We start from the raw sequence: 25888 nt of genomic DNA, 5'->3' as shown, positions 1-25888 counted from the left end.
AGCGCCGCTGACTAATGGAGTCCCTCAGAAATCACTGAAAGGAAGACACAAAGACTTGGAGATAATTCCGCCTGGAGCGCCGGTGTGACCCCCAGCCAGACAGAGCGCAGAGGGCGCCAGCAGCAACTCCGCTGTGTGACCTAAATCCTACTGGAGAACTCCTACTCCGTTCTAAGGAGAATTCCTTTTAAATGTTTTTTCTTATACAACCCCAAAATCTGTATTTTGGTATTTTTGTGCAGTTTGCCTAAGCAAATGTAAAACAACTGCCAAAATTTCTTCTCTGCAGATTCTACCAGTAACAGCTCTTCCTGTTGCAGGGTGACAACGATAAGCCGCCACCTTGCCAAGGGGTATTTCTGTGCCAGAGTTGAATTTTGCAATGCTGGAAATAGACTCAAGAAGTTCTAATGGTGATCCTGATTGAACCTTTTTTTGGCCCTTTTCATACACAGGTGCATACCACATACATGTGTACATACCCCAAACACAGATGCATACCCTATACACCAGTACATACCCCAAACCCAGGTGCATATATCATACACGTGTACATACCCCATAAACTCATGCATAACTCATACACAGATACATACCCCATACCTGCGTTCATACCTTATAAACGGGAACATACCCCAAACACAGGTACATACCCCAAACATGATTTCATGCCCCATACACTGGTACATACCCTATACACGGGTACATATCCCATACACGAGTACATACCTTATACTTGGGCACATACCTTATACACGGGTACATACCCCATACACAGGTACAAACCTCATACACGAGGGCATGTTTTATTCACAGGTACATACCTCATACATGAGTACATGCCCTATGTTTTGTACGTGGCTACGCACCTCATACATGGGTACATAATTTATACATAAGTACATACCCCATACATGAATACATGCCTCATACACAGGTGTATACTTCATACAGGGGTAAATACCCTTTATAGAGGTACAAACCTCATACACGGGTATATACCCCATACATGGTTACATACCCTATACACAGGTACATGCCCCATACACGGGTAAGTTTTATATATGGGTACATACCTGTATGGGCAGCATGTTGGCTCAGAGGTTATCAATCTAGGTCCTAGGTTCAAATGTTGGCCACAACATTATTCGGACGTTCTTGCATGTTCTTCTTCTGGTTACTCCGGTTTCTAGCCCCATCCCAAAAACATGCAGTTAGGTTTATTGGCTTCCTGCCAAATTTGCCTCTAGACTATTAAAGACATATGATTATGGTAGGGACATTAAATTGTGAGCTCCTCTGAGGGACAGTTAGTGACATGACTATGGACTTTGTACAGCGCTGTGTAATATGTCAGCGCTATATACATACCTAATACACAAGTACATACCCTATAAATGGGTACAGACCTTATACAGGGGTACATATTTCATACACGGGTACATGCTGCATAAAATGGTGCATGCCCCATACACGGGTGCATACCCCATAAATGGTTACATACCTCATACACAGGTAAATACCTCATACATGAGTACATAACCCATAAACAGGTACAGACCTTATACACGGGTACATACACAGTTCCATGTGCCATACACGGGTACACACCCTATACATAGGTGCATGCCCCATACACAGGTACTTAAACTATACACAGGTACATGCTTCATACACGGGTACATACCTCATACAAGTGTACATACCCTATACACAGGTACATGCCACGTACACGGGTATTTGCCTCATACAGGAGTACATACCCTTTACATGGGTACATACGTTTTACACATGTACATACCTCATACATGGGTATATATCCCTTATACATGGGTACATGTCCCATACACATTTAGTAGAGTCCCATTAATCACCGAGCCCCTCAAACTACAAACAGAGATTTTATTTACAGAATACTGATATGAACATCTTGTACTGTACAAAGCGAAAGTGCTTCCGAGCTGAATTGTTGATAGGTAGGTGACGTAATATTGCAGCTTTGGCTGACACCATATCACAATAAATTCTAACAATTTTTGATATCTCATATTTCCACTGACATCTCCGCAGCATTTAGTGCAAACAAGTGAATCATGTTTTGTTATATTTGCACCCTAATAATTCAGTTTTGTTCTTGGATTGGTTGGTGTCAGTTTCTGGGACTCTCCTGGCTTCCAAACTAGAGTTCAAGTTCCCAATACCCACTAACCCCCCCCCCCACCTAACCACAGGGCAAATGATTGCCCCCCAGGTTGCTGTGCAATTGTTTGCGGAAAAGTCTACAATCAATTTCTGTACAACATTTTCCCACCAATCAGGAGAAAGGGAATTTTTGTGGCTCCATCCAGCCTGGCCTGCCAGTGGTTATGTGATCGACAGGTTGTCACCAGCCGGTTTGGAATGGAAGTCTGGCCATGGCGGTATTTTCCAGTAGAGTCCATTCCATGGCCATCGCTTGACTGTCATTTAACGGCATCTCCATTGTGCGCCATAAATTACACAGCAGCAGTTTTGGATCTCTCGGGGTCCTCGGCGGCTGTAGTCATAGGCAGCATAAACAGTCAACATAACAAGATGACCAATGAGAGACGGAACAGCAAAAATGTTTTTGGCTTCGGAGCAATTTCATCAGCGTTGGTGCTGGGTTCCTGGACCGTCCTTGCGTCTCCGGAGCCATCTTGTGAAGGACTGCACCTTTCACAGCTGGGATGTTACGGCTGCTTCTTATCCCCCTGCTCGTGTCACAGGGACGATGTAGTGGAATCCACCACCTCGCGGCCATTGCACACAGTAGGAACATACTGCACAGTGGAACCTGCACAGAAACAAGAACACATCATTTATATGGGAATTAATAGTATTTTACCATTTTTTTAATTACTAGCAGCATAGGTGCAGAGCTGAGAGGGATCTCCCCCTGCAAAGTGTAGCTGCCTCATACTGATGGGGGAAGGTGGGATGGGGGTGGGGAATAATATTTTTGCATTCACACATTTGGAGAGGAAACCTCAGGTTAGGCTTATTCTGGATCACTGCATCTTTGGCTGCCTGATGTACCCTTGACCACTAGGGGGAGCACCTACAAGAACATTATTTTAAATACAACAAAGCACATATCAAAGCTCCCCATGGCTGCAGAACATAGACCATCATTGGAAAACCTGGGTGATCCAGCAAACCTGAAATGGTTCTGGTCCAGGATTGAAAACGTTTACCAAATAATAGAAAAAGATTTAAGGAATCCCTTCCAGCTTTGCTGGATCACTAAGGTTCTTCCATGGTAGTCTATCTTGTCCAGTTTTGGGGAGCTTTAATAAATCAGGCTCAATGACTACAATTCAGGACAGGTAAGATTTTTAAAAAATTCAATTAAAAACATTCATTAAAATCTTAGTTTTGGTGCATGATATGTACTAATGGAAACTAATGCAAACTTAAACACATGAAATATCTATGGCTAATAAACCTGGCAAAAAGCAGCCAGCGTGTTGCGTGGTTTTAGTTCCGCCTCCTCACACTTTATTAGTTTATTACAACTCCGCCCACTCATGCAGAGCTCATTGCAACTCCGCCCACTCTCACTGAAGTATGAAAGAGAGGCTGTACTGCACGGAGTCATGGGACAAGAGGCTACAGCACCACTAGGAAGCATTAGGAAATGATTGAAAAAATTAAAACTCTAAAAAATTCTAGATAAATTAACTGGGCTTCATCACCATCTCATTGTTCATTGGCTGCCATTATTTATTTGTTATTAGCAGTAATCTCATTAAAAAAGCACAGACGCCATACTGGGAGAAATCAGCAATTGTTTAAGTTGATCTTTTGTTGCTGGACTCATCAGTTGGGCCTCACATGGGCTCTCCTGCATGGGAGATGCGTTGTGGCTTTCATGCGACTGTAGGGGGTGGTATTAATGAGCGCTTTGTTAACTCTCTTGTTAGCGGGAATGTGGAGTCTCTGCAGGTTAATGGGCAGCCGGCGGCTCCTGTGGGGACAGGAATTCATATCTGGCCATTAAAAGTGTCCCTGGGGCATTGTAGGGAGGGGGAGACAGAGGAGATGACAATGGAGGAGGTGGCGGAGGAGGAGGGGGGCACTCATAGTGGATTGCTTCACATCAGAGCGCAGCAACTAATGGCAGGAACGTATGTGAGCTTGGCTCTTGTGTCTGCCCACTGCTCCATCTCTGTATAATGAAGACCCTTCAGCCTCTTGGCAGCAATGTCATCTAAGGTGGCCATGGGTGACCCCGACTCCATACACAACGTCTGATGCCACTTATAGAAAGCGCACTTGGTAAAATGATAAGAAGTGTAACTACAAATCCTAGCAATATGTATATATATGTTTCATACTAAACCCTAGTAGAAATACGAGACCTATATCCCAGTAGGTAGAGAAGCTTATTTCCAGATTTCACTAGGTTTTAAATACCTAACTTTAGACTCCAGTAAGTAGGTACATCATATTGTAAACCCTAGTAGGTGAGGATTCCTCATTCTAGACCTTAGCAGATGGTGATAAGGTACTTTAAATCCCAGTAGGAGAAGATATCCCATTCTAGATCCCAGTTGTTGGGGATACCTCTTTTTAGACATTAGAATAGGAATGGCCGATTCTAGTCCATCAGTAGAAAACAATACATGATTCTATACCCAAGTGGTTGGGGATATCTTGTTTTAGACATTATTGGTTAGGGTTACCTCTTTTTAGACTTCATTGGTTGGGAAAACCTTTTTCTAGACCTTAATAGTTGGGGAAACCTCTTTCTAAATATCAGTGGTTAGGGATACCTCAGGCTAGACCCTTATGGGTGAAGATACATCATTGTTGACCCCAGTGGTTGGGGAAATTTCTTTCTGGTAGATTAGGATATTTCATTATAAACCCCAGTGGGTGGGAAGGGACAATCTAGACCCCAGTTCACGACCATTCTTCTAGAAGCCATTTGGCACAGATATAGACCTCAGTAGATGTGGATAACGTACTGTATATCCCAGTAGGAGAAGATATCCCATTCTAGACCCCAGTAGGCAGGGATAGCTCATTCTAGAATCATAGAGTGACCCTATGACAATAGGAATTTGGGAGATGTCATTGCTGATATTTGTTTAAAAGCCATCGGCCCCAGAAAAGTCATATTGAGCCTTTAATATTTGGTATGCCATTGACCTGAAACTCAGATTTCACTTGTTGGATGCTTGTTCCAGACCAGTGACCAGGAAACATGCACCTTTAGATGTTTCCAATGTTCCTGCTGGCACTGGTTTACCATAAACCCACCAAATCTTTCTTTCAGAGCAGCCATATTGATTGAGAAGTCTTTGAGTTCATTAACAGTGTCATTTCCACCTAGCGCTCAGCATTCTGTGTATCTGGGTAAAATTCCGCTCTGACATGTCTTGTAGTTTGAAAAAGAAAGCTGTTGACAGCTCTGATCTGTCGCTCTCCCCATCTTATTTCCTCTCGACTGCTGACACTATTTACAGATCCCCCAGAATTCCCCGGGGAAGTCCCAGCATTTTCCTCCTGATCGCATGAAATGACTCACAATTCCCCTTTCCTCTGCAGCAATTATTATGAGCAGCAAATGACATTCATCTTAGAGCTGAGCCACCCTCCCCACCGTTTGCCCCCTTCCCCGGTGTCACTGCCAGCAACCATCACTTGGCCTTTTACAAACCCCGACTTATATCCTCCAAAGCTGAATGCACAGAGGTGGCCATAGCTGCCAACATTTCCAGCGACACTTTATAGCCCCTCGCTATTGTCTCAGAGGACCCCAAATTACCATTTAACTGCCAGCTCTTGTGGCAGATATATAGAAGAGGAAGACGTTCTATTGTTTTAGTATTTCAAATATTGCTCTTCCTAAATGTAAAAAAAATAACTTGCAAAGCGGGTTTTTAATTCACAGGCGCTCCCCTTTTTGAAAACCACGCAACAATTTAGAGAAATCAGGCCCAACATTGCCCCAACGATGTAAAACAATTGTATTATAGAGAATACAAATTAACAAAGGGTTAGTGTTGGGGTTTGCTCTAGGTTTACAGTTACTGTTGGGGCTACCACTAGGCGTTGGATTAATTTTACTCTTCTCACCAGGGTTAAGGTTATTGTTAGGGTCCAGGCTAGGGTTAAGGTCACCAATAGGATTATTTTTATGCTTCCCACTGGAGTTAGGATTACTGTTAGGGTTTACACTAGGATTAGGGTCACCGATAGGGTTACGTTTAGGCATCCCACTAGGGTTAGGGTTACTGTTAGGGTTCACAACAGGGTTAGGGTTACTATTAGAGTTCCTGCTAGGGTTCAAGCTAGTGTTAGGGTTACCAATAGGGTTATTTTTAGGCATCGCACTAGGGTTAGGGTTCACAACAGGGTTAGGGTTACTATAAGAGTTCCTGCTAGGGTTCAAGCTAGTGTTAGGGTTACCAATAGGGTTATTTTTAGGCATCGCACTAAGGTTAGGGATCACAACAGGGTTAGGGTTACTATTAGAGTTCCTGCTAGGGTTCAAGCTAGGGTTAAGGTCACCAATAGGGTTACTTTTAGGCCTCCCACTAAAGTTGGGGTTACTGTTCGGTTCATACATGGGTTGAGGTCATCAATAGAGTTCTTGTTAGGGTTCTCCAAAGAATTACTTTTAGGGATTGCATTTTCTGGTACAGTAACAGGTCCAGCATAGTTGAAAAAAGTTTTCAACCTAAAACCCACTAAAACCTATCTATAACTATATCCTCTTGCAAAGCACCTTAACTTGCTTTCCCTATTGACTCCAATGCATGGCACAATTTTGCCTGCTCTAATTTTTGGCAAAGTTCACAAACATGAGAATTGATATTGCTGATCCCTGGTTACTATGGTTCCATGTTATGTGCTCGGTGTAAGCATGGAAGGTTGGTGGTGGCTGCTTTTCAGCTAAAACCTCAGAAATTCCTGTGGCTGGGATGTCTGTATTATTTATCCAGCCAGAAGTGGTGGTGATGGAATGCAGCTATATTTCAATATGATATTTTACCCCTTTATAGATGTATCTAGCAGTCCGATTGATGAAATAAGGCAGCACTCTACACGAAGTTCATCATCACATGTTGTGTTATAAGAATTGGTTACACCAAGAGAACTGTGTGGTGTGGTGCTCATGTCTCAATACCCTCTTTGTGCCCTATAATGGGTTTCTTTGTTCATACTCACTTTGTGATCCACCTGCCGCGGTGGCACTGAATCGGTTGGTGGCACTGCGGTGACTGGTTACATTTTTCTGCGGCTGGAACATAATAACGTGAAGCTTTGGAGTGAATAGGCACCCCAGGACCACTGAGCCGCTAAGACTTACCGAGACACACAGAGTGGTGGTCTGAACCTAAAAGAAGAGGAGAGAAATGCCAAGAATTTAAATGTCCTTTTTTATGATTTTTCTCTAACATACCATAAAAAGTAAAAAAGAAATTACACAATGGTCACCTAACCTTCACACCTATATGATCTTGCTGATCGTCCCTGGGAAATCCCTAACTCAGAAATTGCAGCTACCTGAGAAATGTTAAAAATAAGTTTTTGCATACAAATCCAGAGGGAGCAACATTAGCCGCACTGCCCACTGCGACCATGGCAGGAAATGCTGTGCCATCTGTGGCTGTGCAGAAGACATTTATCTTTTTGTCTGTACTATTACGTTAGAACAGCGGGATCCCTGTGAATAAGAAGCTATATTTATATCTCATATAGGAGAAAAGATTAATTACTGCTCTCTGGAAGCCAGGTAAGTAACAATATATAACCAATAGAGAGCAAACACGGAAATGTGCACTGTGTACTTGTGAAACGTCTCATGTAAGGTTTTATAAATGAACTAAATGAGAGCTCAAAATGAATTACAAAATACAAGGAATTTTCATCAGTTTCTGGTGCCCTACAGAATGGGGACATTACAATGGCAAATCTCAGACATCTGATGCACTTATATAAAGTTTATTATTATTTATCAGACACACATTGTCACCTTATACTGTATACAGATTACTGATCCAGCACTGCTACCTCCTCCGTTATCTATATACATTATCTTTACACACTTTCTGATTCTCTCCTTTATATTCTTCTATTATCTTGTTGTGTAATTTGCTGTTTGGTTGTACATACAGATCAATTAATAATGGATTTATATCATTTCCCCATCTTTGAATTTGCAATGTGTGGTGTTCTAGTAATAGTATTGGTTTCTGCAGTTTCCACTTGTTTGAAATAACTTATCTGATTTAGTAAATTGTAAATTTTAAATTGCAAACCTTCCCCCATGCTAATGCTCACCCTGTAGTCACTGGAGGTGACATAGAAGATGGGCAGAAATGCCAACCAGATGATGCAGGTGGTATACATGGTGAACCCGATGAACTTCGCCTCATTGAAGTTCTCCGGGCACTTTCTTGTCTTGAATGCATAGAGAGTGCAGAGAAGGACGAGCAGGACATTATATGACAATGACAGGAGCATGCTTCCATCTTTGCTGTTACACTTCAGGGTCACCACATATCTCTTATCTGGTGCAGTGTCCTTACGGGTGCCAGCGGGCTCCAGGAGCAGCCAGACCATCACCACCAATAGCTGGCAGGAGATAAGGGCCAGACAGATGCCAACTTGAGAAGCCGGGCTTATGAATCTAGGCCGCTGGACTCCATCTCGAGCTCCATTAAAAATTCTGGCAATGCGATTGGTCTTGGTTAGCAGGGCCGAATAACAGATAGCAAAAGATGTTCCAAGCCCAAGGCGTCGAAGAGTGCAGACACTGGTGGAGGGTTTGGCAATGAATATGAAGGTCATGGCATAGCAAAGAAGCACACCGATCAGAAGGATGTAGCAAAGTTCACGCCCAGAAGCCTTAACGATTGGGGTGTTGTTGTTCTGCATGAACACCCAAATAACAAAGAGGGTAGAGATGAGTCCCAGGCAGGACAGGCAGACTGGACCCAATGCCCAGGCATCACTCCAGCGAATATATTCCTGCGGCAACTCAAAACAGTCCTTCAGATCTTCATTGGGCCAGTAGCCCAGGCCGCAGTCCTTGCAGGTAAATTCATCTACCAGGTACTCATGAGGTTGGCATGGGATGCAGATCCAGCAGCAGACATCTCCAGGCTGCATACTTTTCACCTCATTCTTCTTGCAGGGGTCACTGCACTGGGACACGGGCACTGAGCTGCTGGCCCAAGGGATGAGGCTTGTGTTAAGTGTCAGTTCTTCAGCCCAGTAGCCTACTTTCTCATAATGGTAATGTCCGTCTGTGTTCTTAAAATTGAAGATGTTATAACGGCCAATTCCATCTCCAAATTTGTCGAATCTCACTGTGCTGCGGGTGTCTGGAGGAGGGAAGGGAGCTGAGGTGGAAATAAAGATATAAGATGGTAAAATGATGTCATTTTCACTCCAAAATAAGTTCAATTCCCCGGGTTACACACATGACTGTTGAGTGATTTACAGATCATATGAGTTCAATAAACTACAATGACTGGAAATTAAATCTAGAGCACAAAATGCTTCCGTCACTGCTAACATAACATCAATAGAAATACTAATAATATTAACGTGAAAAAGTATATCCACAATGTGTTATATTTAAAACATTTATTTTAAAGGGAAAAAAATAAAATCACACATCTGTTTTTTTTTTTTACTATATACAAGTAAAGTATTTTGTACTTTAGGTTGGTTATTTGCTACTAATCGATCCTTTGTGCATTATTGCTGGACACCAGTAGATGGCGCTGTGTCCTCATTTAACGTGTGTAACAAACTCTAATAATATCCCAGTCAGCAAAACTTTGTTATACACTTTACATGAGAACACAGCACCATCTAGTGGTGTGAGCTGAGTATAAACTAATACTCTTTTCTAATGCCATTGTCTGGTCAAAAAATATTGGTTTATACTCAAGTATATATGGTAAAAAGAATTGCATGTATTTTGTCAAGTACAAAATGTACTTTTTAGCTCTGGATTTGGCTATTTGTCCAATATGAATGGAAATCTTTCCAATGGGCATACAGACAGCCAGTTTAAAACTTGGCAGATGTCCTAACCCTTCTCTACTCTAACAAGATTAAAAAAAAATGTTGTCTAGAGTTGGGCTTCATTGACCTTTTGCTTATATACTACTTACCGTCAAACTTCACATTGACGATGTAGTCACGGTAGAGGCGCCGTCCATTTGGGGGGTCCATAACAGGGCAGAACTGGGTGACATTGGGGCACAGAGCCTGGTACATATTGTGGAGGGCTTGTGCCATGGCATAGACAGCATTCACCACAAACATGATTTTGGACTCTTGCTCAAACTTCACTTCTTGCAGTGAGTGTCTTGTGCAATCCAGAGAGTCCAGGTGGCAGTGGAATTTGTTCTCCCAGAATTCCCTGAACCAAGGATTGCGAGTGTTATTGAAAGGGTGCAAAGCCTGGAAGTACTTTGAGAATTCCCAGAGCGGGTACGAAGCCAGCTCTATGGTGATGGCACCTTCAGCTACCTCCTCACTACCAAGCACCACACTCTCCAGAGCACCCCAACCATCACTGGCCACCCACATGAAGGACACATTGAGTTGATGGGCCGCTGCCAGGAGCTCCCGGGCATCCTCGATTTTGGTAAACAGAACAACCACTTTGGCGCTGGGCTTCTGTTGCAGGGCCCGGATAACACTGGTAAAGGTTTTCTTATTCATGGAGCGCCCAACCTTCTCAGAGGTGGCAATGCAGATATTACGAGCCCGGGCCTCCTGCTCAAAAGCCTCAATGCCAGTTTCACCGTAATCCCCCTCAGATGCCACAGTGGAGACGTAAGTCCAGTTGAAGAAGCGTAAGATCTCTGCCATGGCTTTGGCTTGGTAGAAATCGGGGGGAACCGTTCGTGCGAAGAAATCGTAGCGTGACTTATCGCTTAGCTTGGCACTAGTGGAGGCGTAACTGATCTGAGGGATTTGGAAGAGCCGCAGCAGGTTGGCCACCTAAAGGCAAAAAAAGATTTTCAATTTTTTTTACCTATTACACCAACTGCATATAAAAAGTCTTCATAAAAAAAACAGTCACTATAATTATACATTTATATAGCTCTGACATATACCACAGTCTTGTACAGAGAATACTGACCCATTCCTATCAGTCTCTGTACAGAGGAGCTGACACTTTTATGTCCTCCCACAGTCACACACTATTATTATACATTTAAATAGCTCTGACATATACCACAGTGCTGTACAGAGAACACTGAGCCAGTCCCATCAGTCTCTGTACAAAGAAGCAGACACTCTAATGCCCCCCCCCCCCTTCCACAGTCACACACTATTATTATCCCATGAGTCTCTGTATAGAGGAGCTGACACTCTAAAGGTATCTAATCTTAATGTATATATAAAGTTATAGAATTTAAAAGTAATTTATATCCTACCTGTATTGAAACATCACTGTATGATCCTCCAATCACCCCACTGATAGCAGTAAGGGTCTCCCCATGTATAGCATATGACCCATCCGGACACAGATACTGAGGCCCATCACCCCGGGTCAGGGACCCCCGTACTAACTCCAAGGCCTGCTCCAGAGCGTACGTGTCTTTGGAACATGTGTCCAATATATGGGCCCCCAGCTGAAGCCCCGGAAGGATTTGTGGGTCCCTGTTAATGGCATCTAAAGCAAAAAGCATGGCTTCCAGTCTCTGCAATCCACGATGCTCGTTCATACGGCCACACTCTGCGCCAGGTTCTCCTTTCTCATGGACTGGAAAAAGCCCCCCGATCACCAAATCCCCTTCAATTCTGATCTCCGGCCGAGGAATCTTGGTGCTCTTATCCATGGTGATCATGGGGAGCCAGAGGAGCGTCCAGAAGATGTTAGCCATTTGGCAAAACTTACTGAAGGTCCAAAATGAACAGCTTGAGAGATCCGACAAGATGATCAGTGAGGAGTCAGAATAGGAGAGTTAAGTAGCTTCAAAGAAATGAAAGGTGGAAAATCCAAGCATCCCAGAGACATAAAGGGAAGATGGGGAACATTTCCTACATCCCTGTTCTGGATGGAGAGAACAAGAGAGGAGTCAGACACAGATTAAAACAAGAACACAAGCTAAATAATTATTTGCATTTCCGGGCACAATATTTCTGTTACTCCTGGATAACACAGAAAACAACTGGATCCTCCACAATCTGATATAATATTAGTGTAAAATGCCAACTTGTTTCAGGTTCTGAGGATTCTCCTTCATCAGGGACAGAAAACTACAAGAAGAAACCCGGACTATAGGAGGAATGTATCTTGATTAAAAACTTTTTATAGAAGTTGCTTCCATTTTACAACCCTGGAAATGAATTGACTTTTTATTGAAATTATCAATATCATTATATCTAGACCACAACACCTATCTCTTTGCTACATTTCTAAAACTTTGTGCCAAGAACGTTTGTTGTCTCTGTGGGGCAGGAAGTTAGGGGATATTTACCCAATATGAAAACAAATGGTAACAAATGGCAACAAAAATCTCAGAGAAGGTCTAAGCCAGACCCCCACACAATTTGTATTTTGTATTCAAGCAGCCAACTGTATGATAATAGAAAACTGTATGATAACAGAGAACTGGACAACGACTGGACCAAGATCCTGTTCGGTGGTCAGAGTTGTGGCCACTGCTGCATTGTCATGTGTTTTTTTCTGATGGGCTTTGGGAAACGATGTCTACAAAGAGCCGGCCAATCATTGACTTTGCCTATGCAGTAATCCGTTCCCTTGTCAGAGATCACATGAGCAATGCCACAGCATTTATCCAGATTCCTATTTATGTACAGTGCTGTGTAATATGTTGGCACTATATAAGTCCTGTTTATTAATAATCATAATAATAATAATAATATAAAATAATAATAACAATAATAATAATAATAATAATCCAAATAGTGGGTAAGTATGCCATTTCCAGCTCTGAAAACTAAATACCAAAGCCAAGAAGACTCCAAGAAAGGCATAATATAAAATTATCTGCAGAAAGAGTAAAGAGTCCTTTAAAGAGCACCTGTCATGCAAAGTCTACCCATTCATATGCCTAAACATTATCAAGTCTAATGATCAGCAATAGACAGAAGTTGTCCTACTGGGTAAGACAGCTCTCAGCTCAAATCACATTGATTGGAAGAGCTTGGTCTTGGTTTAAACTCATAATGGTCTCTCTACAATGTATTTAGCGGCTATACCAACAAGGACACAAAATGGGATTCCAGGGTCATACAATCCGTAGGGTAAAGGGATGGACTTTAAAAGAAGTGAAGATTCCCCAGTGGAGCAAAATCAAATACAAAGAGTCTTCTTTCCTTAAATCCTGACCTTCCTCAGTGCTATAGTTAGCAATGGTGGATTATGCCTGTACAATATATGTCAGTATGGCCACTTGCAGTTTCCACAGGAGGCAAATGTGACAGGGTGACACAGGAGAACAATTAGGAAGCAGTTGTCACCCAATAAGTGAGTGTACAATGTCAGGATCAAAAGAGTATTTTAGCAAAAACTGCAAATTAAAATCAACATTTGCAAAATCAATACATGTTATATGAGATTTTAGTGATTGTGTTCTACCATATGGATGAAGTTTGAATGCTTCCCTTTGCTTGTGTAGGTTTGTCAGGGTGGCAGCTAAATGAATATATATATATATATATATATATATATATATATATATTAATATGCAAATGCAGAGATATTTTTGTCCTATTGCTGGGCGCTGTGAATTGGCTCCATTCCAACACTTGAATAAATATAAGACACACAGTTTCCGATTAATTCCTGTTAACTCCCACACTGATCCCCCGGCTCTGTGGTGCAGTTTTCCCAGAATACTTTGCGCTGCCTTTTAGAGTGACCCTTTTGCAGCTGTCAGTATGCAGGGGTTTTTGTCCTGTGCAGTGTGATACAGGGCCCTTATAGAATCCGTGAACCAACATGCCTAACAATGTGCTGTTTACGTGGGCATCTATGTAACGCAAATCCATCTGTCTCCGCTCAGTGCTTCCTCTTCCCACTCCTCTCCTCCAGCCCTCCTGTGTGCATTCATCATATTTACCAATCTCCACCAATCAGCTGTCACCTTCATAGCCCTCAACCAACCCAGAAAAGCCCAAATTTTCATTCAGGTTTCATGGGTGTCATTTGTGCCAATTATTTCTTATTTTCAGCTTTTTGCATCTTTTCGGGTAAAAGAAAAACTTTACAATTCTGTGTTCTTATTGTATTGGTTTTGCAGTGTGGTTCAGGAATGTTTTAAATACACTTTGCCCTATGGAAGATCACAAGTAGGACTGTGCCAATGGGCATTTGTTTGCTTCAAGTGAATTCTCCATCCTCGTTAAGTAGGTGAAATGCACCTCTCAAAGAATTCCAAATAAGCTCTGAAGCATCTCAAACTGATGTCAAACAAACCCATTAACCCAAACCCAAGGACATCAACACCAGGCCTGAAGATGTTGCTATAAAGTTTTTACAGGAAGAAAGCGGTTCCTCACCTTCCTGCAGATAATTGTCAATGACTGGTGGATTGCTATTCACCATTACCCTTTGATTATTTGCTGCAGGCAAGAAGGAATAAATATACCCCAGCAGTAACTGTCTTGTTAGAAAACACATAATATTTATCAATATTCTTCAAGACTGGAAAAGATAGACTATCATGGGAGAACCTGTGTATCCAGCAAACCTGGAATGGATTTCAGGAATGGAAGTCATTTGCTCTTAGTTAGCAAATGCTTTAAATCCTGGACGAGAACCAGTTTGTTGGATCACCTAAATTCTCCCATGATAGTTTATCTTTTCGAGCCTTGGAGAGCTTTAATAATTCAGGCTCATACTGTCCAGGGAACTCTCTGTGTGAAAGGTTATATAACCAGTGATCAGACTGCAACATTGTAATTTAGTAGCAAATCAGAAATTAAAACTAGTCAGTGTGTCATTCACTTATTAAACCTTAGGAAATAATAAACCTTGGTAAATAGTTATTTGTAAGTCATTACAGCTCCTTCTAGGATACCATTATCCTACTTTTTTGTGCTGGCTCATTGGGCAATGCCATTTACTGCTTCTGAGCACCAAATGCTTGCCAATAGGTGACCAAAGGTGATATCAGGCAGCACCTGCTAAGCGTTTTTAAGCCTTTGCACTGTGCTGTCATAAATATTGTTGTTTTTTAACTTCCATATGAAAATCCATCATTTATGTAGGTGGCTGGAGCTGTTATCCACACTTGGATGCTGTATGTAGTGTCTGAAAATCTGCACAGCAACACTACAGCAAGCAATAGGAAAATGAATGAACCAATTCATACATTGCAGTGACACATCTTGCAAAAAGAGCCTAATTCTTTCATAATATAAATCCAGATGTTCTTCCATAGAGAAACATCTCTGGCATGGCCACAATATGTCCTCTATTCACATACACGATATGTTTATTTCTCTCTTCCTATTTATTTTACTTTCAAAGATAATATTTATAGAAAATGAGTAAATTAGTAAATAATTCTATTACTGTAACAATAAATCTATCATTATGTCATACTATGGACCCCCCAGAATATAGACTCGGAAATAAAGTCGCCTTGCAATAAATCTGCCTGCAGAGTTGAAGGTTTTCTTGAAGATATTAGCTCTATTAGTCCACATATGTCAGTACATCTCCTGATTAATTTGCAGTGCTAATATAGCATCCCAAAACCCTGAAAAGCAGATTAGAAACCAATATGAAGTCATGGAAGGCAGATTTGCAGCTTAACTAGAAAGGAAAAAAATATTAGCCATCAGCCCAGATGGCGTTCGATCTGCTACTTTGGTTGGATATTTATTATCTGATCATTTTCATCTATTTTTGACTTGATTTTAAAGCTGCTCAACATATCCAAACCTTGAGCCGGGAAAAGGGGTTTTCTCAACACTTCCACTCATGGTCACAACACGTTGTGACCTTCAATTAAAGAAAGCAAAGGGGCCACAATTAATGGAATCAGCGTACAGCCTGACCATACATAGGGTGAGGATCTGTATGTGAAGCATCAAAATCATGTTTTTAAATTCAAAAGTCCAATTTATTGTATGAAAGGAGCACTATTTTCAATAGGGTACAAAGGATCCAAATCCACTTTGTGTGCTTGTAAAAGTAGCAAGAACGGAATTCAGCCTAGAACATAAGCTATTACGATATATGCGCAGAACATGTCCGTCCTCCTATGCATTATATTTCACAACTCTCTGACATATCCCAGTCTTTATTTTAATCTATAATATATTTTGTGCTGGGTGCTATGCCCTTGGCATGTCAGAATATATAAAAACAATAAACAGCTTCAATAGCTCATCAGCCCTGATAAAAGGAGCGTTAAAGCTTGGAGCGTGTTGGCTTCTGGTATGCAATAAATGGTACTTTTATACTTGAAGTGTCACACTGGAGGTTCCATTGCTTACTATGGTGACTTTACTTTGTAACAGCTGTTGCTGTTTATCTAAGCCACCAATCAAGACATAAGTTACCCCCAACTCTAATAAATGACTCACATGCTCACATTAAAGGGTTAGGCTGCCCAACACAAGTTGTGTTACAGCCATGGTCAGTTCAGTCATTTAAAATTTGCTTCAAACCTCCCACAGAAAAAAAGTGAATCTTTATCATGGTCACAATGCTTTAAAGTAGAAATTTAACTAAAACATGTATTGATTTTTTGAGGGGTAGAGCAGAGGAGCTTTGGACCCTCTATATACAAAGCCAGCTCACCCCACACTTATGAAAGATTTACAGAATATCAGAACAATAACAAACAAAGTGCCCAGTGTAGGAAAAATGTCCAGGAATAGGAAACAAAAGCAACAAAGTGATCTAAGTAGACATTACATGTGCTCATACCATACTATACTGGAATGAATCCACAATGTGGTGCAGTGCTGTGAAATGGGTGATGGCTGATAAACGCCCCCCCCCATACATCAACAAAGATTGTCTGCTGGATTCGTAACACAATCATCACATATGAGCTTTCTATTGCATCTGATGAACATTTGGATGTGCTGACAACGAATTTCATATCTCTCCAGATTATTATTGACAGCACCATCCATCACAGTCACTCCTGCACCCGTCATATCACAGATTATATTCCTGTAAGGAGAACACCTGTACACCCCCCCCCCCCCATTATTGGTAACTGACAAGTGCACCATATCATGGAGTAGTTTGGGTATATTGTTATATACTAACCCAACCCAATGCCATTTTTCTGTGATTCTGTCAGAATCCTTCAATGTACTGTTTTACTATGTCTTTATGGAGCTGGCTTTGTACCCCAGGGCACAGTCATGAGGGAACAGAAAACAAAAAAGGGTCTTCACCAACTGTGACCACAAGGCGGGAAGAGTACAATTGTCTACAATGTCTTTGTATGATGTGGCATCATCAGGACCCCTTATTGGGGACACCTGAACCCCATCATTTGGAAGGGGAGTAACAAACTTTTAGCCACATCATTTCTCTATATGCCAATATAGGGATTCAATGTTCTATAAAAATGATATGAAGGGGCTGTCTATATCCAGACCTTGAGGCCAGCATCTGAACACATTTTTAGTATTTTTTAATAGACATCAAATTTAGTAATGTGGGGTTTACAAAGAGTCACAAAATGATTGTTTTATGAAAATGCCCACCTGTTTGTGTCCCTTGAGGGCTGAATTTGGACAGCACTGTGATATTATATCACCTACAGCCTATAACTGACTGCCTGGGGGCCCCACTCTCATTGGGGGTGGAATAGGACAGCACCTCTTCTCGGGGCCACTAGACCAATTTATATGGTTTTTCTGACCTGAGGGGATAGGGGAGCTTCCCCTGACTCCAGTCCTCCCCTGCCCTAATTCTTTCTGGTCTTTCCTCAACTTTTATTGAGTGCTATATACCCCACCTTCCTTGATTGTAAGCTCTTCTGGGCAGGGTCCTCTCCTCCTCCTGTGTCATTGTCTGTATCTTTGTCATCTGTCATTTGCAACCCCTATTTAATGTGCAACACTGTGTAATGTTGGCGCAATATAAAGCCTGTTTATTATTATTATTAATATTATTATTATTATTATTATTATTAATAATAATAATTATTATTATTATTTTTATTATAATAAATATTGCAGGATACAATGAAAGCATTTATAAATTGTATTTAAAAATCTACAAAATTTCCAAATTCCAAAATACAATGACAATGAGCTGCCCCCGAATACAACTAAGATGGATCACAACAATCAGAATCATAGAATTCTTTGCTTTAATCAGAAGAGATTTGTACCATCCGCAGAGCATTCATTGAACATTCCAGGGTCCAATTAAAATTCCTTTCCAATCCGATGTTTTGTCATTGTATTTCCCAGCATCCACCTTGGCTGTCAAACCAACACATCAGCGCTGATTTCTAAAATACAAATGAAGTTGTGTCTGTGCAGGAATGGAGCTATGACAGACTGTCAGGCTGGGCTGCAGCTGTGTTGTGTAAAACTCAATCTACACAACTTGGCGAATGCAACACAGCTAGGAGCCGCAAGAGAACCTGTTATGACTGGGCTGAAAGAATCTGAAATTATTATTATTATTATTATTAATAAACAGGATTTTTATAGTGCCAACATATTACACAGTGCTATACATTAAATAGGGGTTGCAAATGAGAGACAGATACAGACAGTGACACAGGAGGAGGAGAGGACCCTGCCCCAAAGAGTTTACCATCTAGGACATACAGAATAAGAACAGATACCGAGAATTACACCCCCCCATGGGGGTGGTACTCTGCTGTACAAAAATCCATAAAGCTTCTCTAATCCCAAAGACAGAAATATCAAACATTGCAGTTTACAAATCATTGAAGGGGATGGGATATGTAAGTTTTCTATTCACCTGGTGATTCTGCCAGTAACACACTTCAGCAAACATTTGCAGTTTTTGAGAGAGGTAGAACCTGAGACTCCTATTGTGTGTTACTTCCCCCACCTCCTAGATTGTAAGCTCTTTGGGGCAGGGTTCTCTCCTCCTCCTGTGCCATTGTCTGTATCTGTCTGTCATTTGCAACCCCTATTTAATGTACAACACTGCGTATTATATTGGCGCTATATAAATCCTGTTTAATATTAATTATTAATAATAATTTAGGAGTCAGGGGTCAGCTGAGGTTTGACAGATGTCTGACCTCATAACACCTGCGTGTTTGCAGATGGTAGACCAGCCATTGTCAGACCTCAGCTGACCTCTGACCCCTGACTCTCATCGCCTAAAATAAATATGGTGAACATACAGTATATATGAAATAGCAAAGCTACACTGAATGTTATGCTATGTCATGGAATGTAATTACCAACAGCCAAGCAAAAAAGGTTTTTTAAAAAGAGCAGAAATGCCTGTTCTGGTATTTTATTTTATTGGGTTTAGAAAGTCAATCACGAAAATTCATATCGGGGTCAAAAAAATTGAAGTTTCAAACTCATGTCTGGGCACTTACACAGGGTGACAACACTCTGTCCCTATCTTCTAGTTGTGCTCCAGCATTGTCTCAAGATCTTTAGATGGAGACTACAAATGGCACTTCAGCACAAGCATGGTCCACTGTTGTCACCATCTAGTTAGGGTAGGCATTTTCTTTAGATTCAGGCTGCCCCAGCCAGGAGGAAATGAAATATTCCAATGTATCATTGTCTGACCTAGGCTGAAACAGTGATTTGTGAACTGCTGCATGTCCAAGCACTCTTTTCCCTGATTCCAGCCCTGACTGATTTTATCTGATTGGATAATGAACACCCCAAAACTTGCTGAAATGTAGCATTGTGTCATTATCACATTGTGTCTTCAGGCACATATATACAAGGTGTGCTCCCCCACCTGATCCAATGACACACGCAGCTTTATAAATCATACATACACATATGTGCACATAAATCATAGATACACACAGACAGCTCCCATCACTATCTGAGATTGGGGGGATTCACAGTGTAGCCATGGAAACCAGATCTTTGGAGCAACATGGGGGGGGGGGAGTATATGTCTAATACAGAACAAAGGAAGGAAGAAGAAGGGGGAGTACAATCCCTCTAATAGATACAAGTATCAGACATCTGCAACAACCACCTGTACCCTGCACACAGAGGTAGCAGGTATTGCAAGGTGCCACTTCCCACATAACAGCCACAGAGGTGGAGGGGGGGAGATTTCTTTGCAAGAATAATTTCTGCTGCAATGAACCCAATTCCATCTCTGCAACAAACTTCCTCGGTGTGTAAGAGTGAGGAGTATACAATGCCTAATTCCCTAGGTACCTCATAATATGGTTCAGTTGCTAGGGGTCACCGCCTTACACACATCTTCCTTCCTTCCTTCTTTCCTTTCCTCTATCTAGGATTGCCTGGTGTGATAATTAAATAAATTGGATTGTATATCGTCATTTTAAAGTTTTTGGTAAATCGAAGAGATTATTTAATCAGACTGTATAGTTCATGGCCGGTTTTAGGCAATCAATCCATCAATCTACACAAAGGGAATCCGCTGGGAATTATAGTTCTGCCTCCTTTGAATACCTTCTCTCCAGTCCAATCATGTCTTACTATTTATCTATCTATCCATCTATCTACAGTCTATCTATCTATCTATTTATCTATCTATCCATCTATCTACAGTCTATCTATCTATCTATTTATCTATCTATCCATCTATCTACAGTCTATCTATCTATCCATCTATCTATCTATCTATCTATCTATCTATCTATCTATCTATCTAAGAATTTCACATTCCAGTCTCACTGCTCCCTGAACTCATTTTACCTTCACATCCAGAACAAACATTTACAGAACTCATCTTTATTTGGAGGTGATGAGCTTTTTTCTAGGAGGAGATGGAAATCAATCAGCAGAACTTTCTGCATTCTTATTTTTAGAGATTGTGGAGGGAGAATGTAATTTTTTTTTCTAAAAAAGAGATGCAATAAATGGCAGTGAATGTGATTTAGACACCCCCCTCTTCTCCATTCACCCACTTCTCCAACTCTGTCTGCACAGAATTAGAGCAATATAATATAACCAGATGTGTTGGATCCCACTGAGAGATGCTGCTCTGTGTTCAGACAGAGCCAGATGGCTTCCAGCAAAGCAAGCACTGACATCTCAGTAGTTAGAGGGGTACAGACAGGAATATATGAGGCCACTCAGCTAAGCTGAGCCAGGCAGGGGCTGGGGGGCATTCTACAAGGGGCAGCTCTACCCGCCTAGTTACCAGCACATGTCCTGAGGGTGTACAATGCAGCACCATTCTGATAGATCTGCTAGTTTTAGTCCTTTCCCAGTTACTGACCAAGAATAAGCATGCAACTAGTGAAAACAAAAAAACATCAGCGGCTTTTATCTCTAAAAGAGGTTTCCAATAATGTGTCTCCAGCTTCCAAAGTCCTTATAAAAAACCTATTGAGTCCACTTCCCCACTTCTCCCCATATGGATAAAGTAATACAAATTAAAATTATTTCCAGGGTCAAATCTGACCTGCAGTTGGAATACAAATTCGCAATTACCAATTACTAACCCCAAACACATTCAGGGGTGAGGAGTAAAATTAGGAAATCAGAAAAGAGTTGTTTGGTTCTATAGACAGAGACTTTTTTTAGGGACAAATCATCCCTATCTGACCAGAACACCAACGGTTAATTTGCCTTCAATTCCCTGCAATGTCCCATTCAGCTATCCACATCAGTCTCTGACCTCATTCATCCCATCTTCCATTTCCTCTGTCACCCCATCTGAAGTCCTATTCTCTTATCTCCCCTTTTTTCTCAGTCCCCAGTCCCTCTTTCACCCCATTTCCCGAACCTAATCTTTTATTTCCCCCATTATTCATCCTTAATCTCCTTACCATCCCAGTCCTCAAACCTAAACTTTCTACTACTTCATTCCTAAATTCTAGTCCTATTCACCATTTTTACCTCTCATCTCATTCTCTATGTTACCTATTCCCCAGACAAAATTCCCCAGTAACCCCAATCCCAAACCAAAATATCACATTTACCCCAATTTCCAGCCCTAATCACTCAAACACCTATTCTCCCAGACCTAATCCCCCAGTCACCCAATTCTTCAAATGCAGTCTCCTTAATACCCTGCCCTTTGCCCCCCGGTCATAGCTGATCCCAATCCTTACTCCTAAATTAAAATACTTTTAACCCTAATCAGTCTCTCACTACTTTTCCCAGCCCTAACTCCTTAGTCATTGGCTTATCCAGCCTTTATCCAGTCAACCCATTCCCAAACAAGAATGTCTCCCCAATCCCCTAAATTCCCTATGACCCTATAACTTGACTCCTATCTTTTAGCCACCCCATTTTCCAGCCCTAGTCTCTATAAATATGTTCCTCAAACCTAGTATACAAATTACCCAATTTCCTTCCTCTAAACTCTCATTCAGCCTATTTCTCTGCTTCAAGCCCTCATTCACCCCATGCCTCAAACCTAACCCACAAGTCACCCCTTTTCCACGCTTCAGTCACCCCATTCCCCATCTCCAACGCCTCCGCCACCCATTCCTTTTCTCTAACCCCTCTGTCACCCCATTCCTTATCTCTAACCCTTCCACCACCCTATTCCCCATCCCTAACCCCTCTGTCACCCCATTCTCTAACCCATCCATCACCCCATTCCTAATCTCTAACCCCTCTGTCACCCGATTCCCCATCTCTAACCCTTCAATCACCCCATTCCTTATCTCTAACCACTCCGTCACCCCATTCCTTATCTCTAACCCCTCCACCACCCTATTCCCCATCTCTAACCCCTCCACCAACCTTTTTCCCATCTCTTACCCCTCTGTCACCCCATTCTCTTACCCCTCCGTCACCCCATTCTCCAACCCCTCCATCTCCCCTTTCCTTATTTCTAACCCCTCCGTCATCCCATTCCTTATCTCTAACCCCTCCATCACCCCATTCCTTATCTCTAACCCCTCCCTTATCTCTAACCCCTCCATCACCCCATTCCTTATCTCTAACCCCTCCTTCACCCCATTCCCCTGGTATAACTTTCCTATTACCCAATTTTTCTGCTCTATTCTGTCTTTAGCCACCCCATTCCTTACCCCGATCCCTCATCCCCCAATGTCACGCTCACCCCCTCTCCCATGTTGCATTCCTGTATTTGGGGTTCATTTCTTACCCCGGGGTCCATGTGCTTCTGGGAGGCTCAGCTGTTACAAAACTCCGTACATTAGGGATCAATGGGGGCTCCGAGCTCTCCTCTCCCCGATCCCCCCATTATCAGGCGATTGAGACCCCGAATATTCCTTCCCTGGATCGGGGCGTCCATCCCTCTGGGGCTCTTTTCGGGGAACTCCGCACCCCCGCTGGGATTTTTGTATTTCTCAATTACAATCAAATAATCCGAATTACAGGAACCGAACTAACTTTACACCGATCTGATATCCTAGGTTCATCAATTCGTACAGAGCAACTTTATATACCCCAATATGCCCCTATATAGCACAATATGCCTCTATATACCCCAATATACCCCTTTATACCCCTCACCTTCCTGCGTGCCCCTCCACTAATTCCTGCCCTTTGCCCTCGTTGTATTCTGCCCTCCTGGCACACTCTCTGCCCTCTCACCTGCTGCGCTGTCCGCGGTGCTGATCTCCCTCCGCACTGTCCCGGAGCTGCTCAGCCTCCTCCGGCTCTCTGGGAAGGATGTGAGGGGCTCTCTGGCTCGTGCAGGAATCTGGTCCCGGGGGAAGGGGGCAGTAGTGAGGTATGTGTGCATAGAATGAGGGGGGTGGTGCTGGGGGGGCCACATCAAACTGACTGGGCTGACAGCTGCTCGGTGTGCAGGAGGGCAAATCAGAGACCTGACAGGGCAGAGACTGAGTGTGCAAGAGGGGATCGTATAGATCACAGGGATCAGAGGGATCTAAGATGTGTGCAGGGGACAGGAGATTTCACATCCAGAACAAACATTTACAGAACTCATCTTTATTTGGAGGTTATGAGCTTTTTTCTAGGAGGAGATGGAAATCAATTTATAACTACCAACTCTCAATCTTAAAACCAAAATCAACTTTGTTGGCAGGACCAGGGTTCATGTTTACATGTGGGCATTGCTAAAGCAAAGGAAGGATGGGGGTAAAAGAGGTAAATCCCTGGATAAAAGTGGAGAATGTTAGCTAATCAGTCTATCTCTACTTCTCTCTCTTCTTTTTTTACTCTCTCTCCTATTTCTTTCGCTTTTTGACAATCTCACCAAAGTGGAGCAAGTAATAAGTTATTTCCAGTCCACCCCCTCCTTGTATGTAGGATCCACAAGTAATTTGCCCCTGCAATGGACCCAGCCCTACAGCGCCCCTTCCTCATATTTATGGGCACAGCTCTGCCCCCTACACCCTTTCGTCCCTCTCCTCTCTGCCCCCTCTTGTTGCACCCTTGCCCCAGCTGTGGGTTACCTTTGTCCTCTTGCCATCTGTGTCCCCATCAGTGAGTGTCTGTCATGTCTGTCCTCTGTCACTCCAGTGGTGGCAGTCAGCCCCCAGCCCTTGTTATAGTCGGCTCCCTGTGAGAAGTGTTAATGAATTTTGGGAATTGAGGCAGCCCTGCACTGTGGGGGGTTTGGGGAGCGCTGGCTGGTACAGGCCGCAACGTGCCGGGGACGGAGGATCAGTGTTGTCATGTGAAAGGCCCCGCAGTCACTTCAAGTCTACCATGAGTTGGTGCTCATGACTGGAATAATATGTCTGCTCTCTAATATAGGCAATGCCACCTCCATGGGCGAAAAACTGGTACATTGCCCCATCGGGGTAACTGCCAGCTGCAGGTGCCCACATTCACAACGGGTCATACGATGAGTCTGATAAATTGTTATAGTGAATGATATAATTCACAGGAAACCAGAAGCAAAGAGTAAATGAAAGAAAAGTTAGTGAATATTTAAAAAAATATTGACATTGATTTATTCACTACCAGTGAATGTTTGGTCAAAGTCACATTCACAGTCCTGATGTCCTCCAGCAAGCACTGGAGCCAATAGTAATGGTCTTTATAATAGAAGTTCATTTGTTTTACATAAAATTGTTCTCTGTGAGATGCAGCAACTTGCTTCTATGCACGACTGTGCGGGGCTGCAGCCTCTTGTCAGATGACCCTCCATTGCATCTGATCATGAAATTTGGGTGATGAGGCTGCAGGAAATTAGGAAATGTTCTGGTTGTTTTTCTAGGAGGCTCACAGTTTGGATGATTTAGGTGGGGATTACGGCAGCCAATCTGCTGCAGGAAATAGATGCCAGAAACATATATGTGCTATTGGGGTGTGTGTATGACATCATCATATTATGTGACATCATCACATCGATGACTCAGCACTATGGCTCCATTGTCAAATCGGCATCCTCCTGTGACCCTAATCCCTAACTGGGACCTCACACATAAACCTTCAATACCCGTACCTTGGGTTGCATTTGAGCAGATTGGGGCCCCAGGGAAGGCAGCAGCCTGGGCCCCTCCATCTCTTCAATGTGACCTCTTTCCTGTACAATGCACCTCAGCTCCTCTGGGCAGGGTCCTCTCCTCCTCCTGTGTCACTGTCTGTATCTGTATGTCGTTTGCTACCCCTATTTAATGTACAGTGCTGCGTAATATGTTGGCGCTAAATCCTGTAAAATAATAATGCAACTGAAAAACAATCAAAAAATAATATGAAGAAATAAAAAAATAATCTGGGTGCATAAGTGGGTACCTCTACACTGATACTTTGTTGCAACATCTTTTGATTTAATTCCAGCATTCAGTCCTGGGGTATCAGCATGGCACATCTTGCT

The 25888-nt window shown here is 42.4% G+C and overlaps 1 protein-coding gene across 1 annotated transcript; it reads right to left on the bottom strand.

Annotated features, from left to right (window-relative positions):
- Positions 1-1885: 1885 nt before the first annotated feature.
- On the bottom strand, positions 1886-23772 carry GRM2 (glutamate metabotropic receptor 2). Its single transcript, XM_072420384.1, has 6 exons — positions 23692-23772; positions 11442-12061; positions 10164-11001; positions 8317-9380; positions 7201-7369; positions 1886-2815 (listed from the first exon to the last, which is right to left on the bottom strand). Exons 2-6 carry the CDS (start codon positions 11889-11891, stop codon positions 2742-2744), a joined length of 2595 nt encoding a protein of 864 aa, XP_072276485.1. The 5' UTR covers positions 11892-12061; positions 23692-23772; the 3' UTR covers positions 1886-2741.
- Between the last annotated feature and the right edge of the window lie 2116 nt (positions 23773-25888).

Source organism: Pyxicephalus adspersus, chromosome 8, assembly GCF_032062135.1.
Source record: "Pyxicephalus adspersus chromosome 8, UCB_Pads_2.0, whole genome shotgun sequence".
Classification (NCBI taxonomy): Eukaryota; Metazoa; Chordata; class Amphibia; order Anura; family Pyxicephalidae; genus Pyxicephalus; species Pyxicephalus adspersus.
Note: the sequence above shows the minus strand (reverse complement) of the source record. Positions and strands in the feature narration are given on the sequence as shown.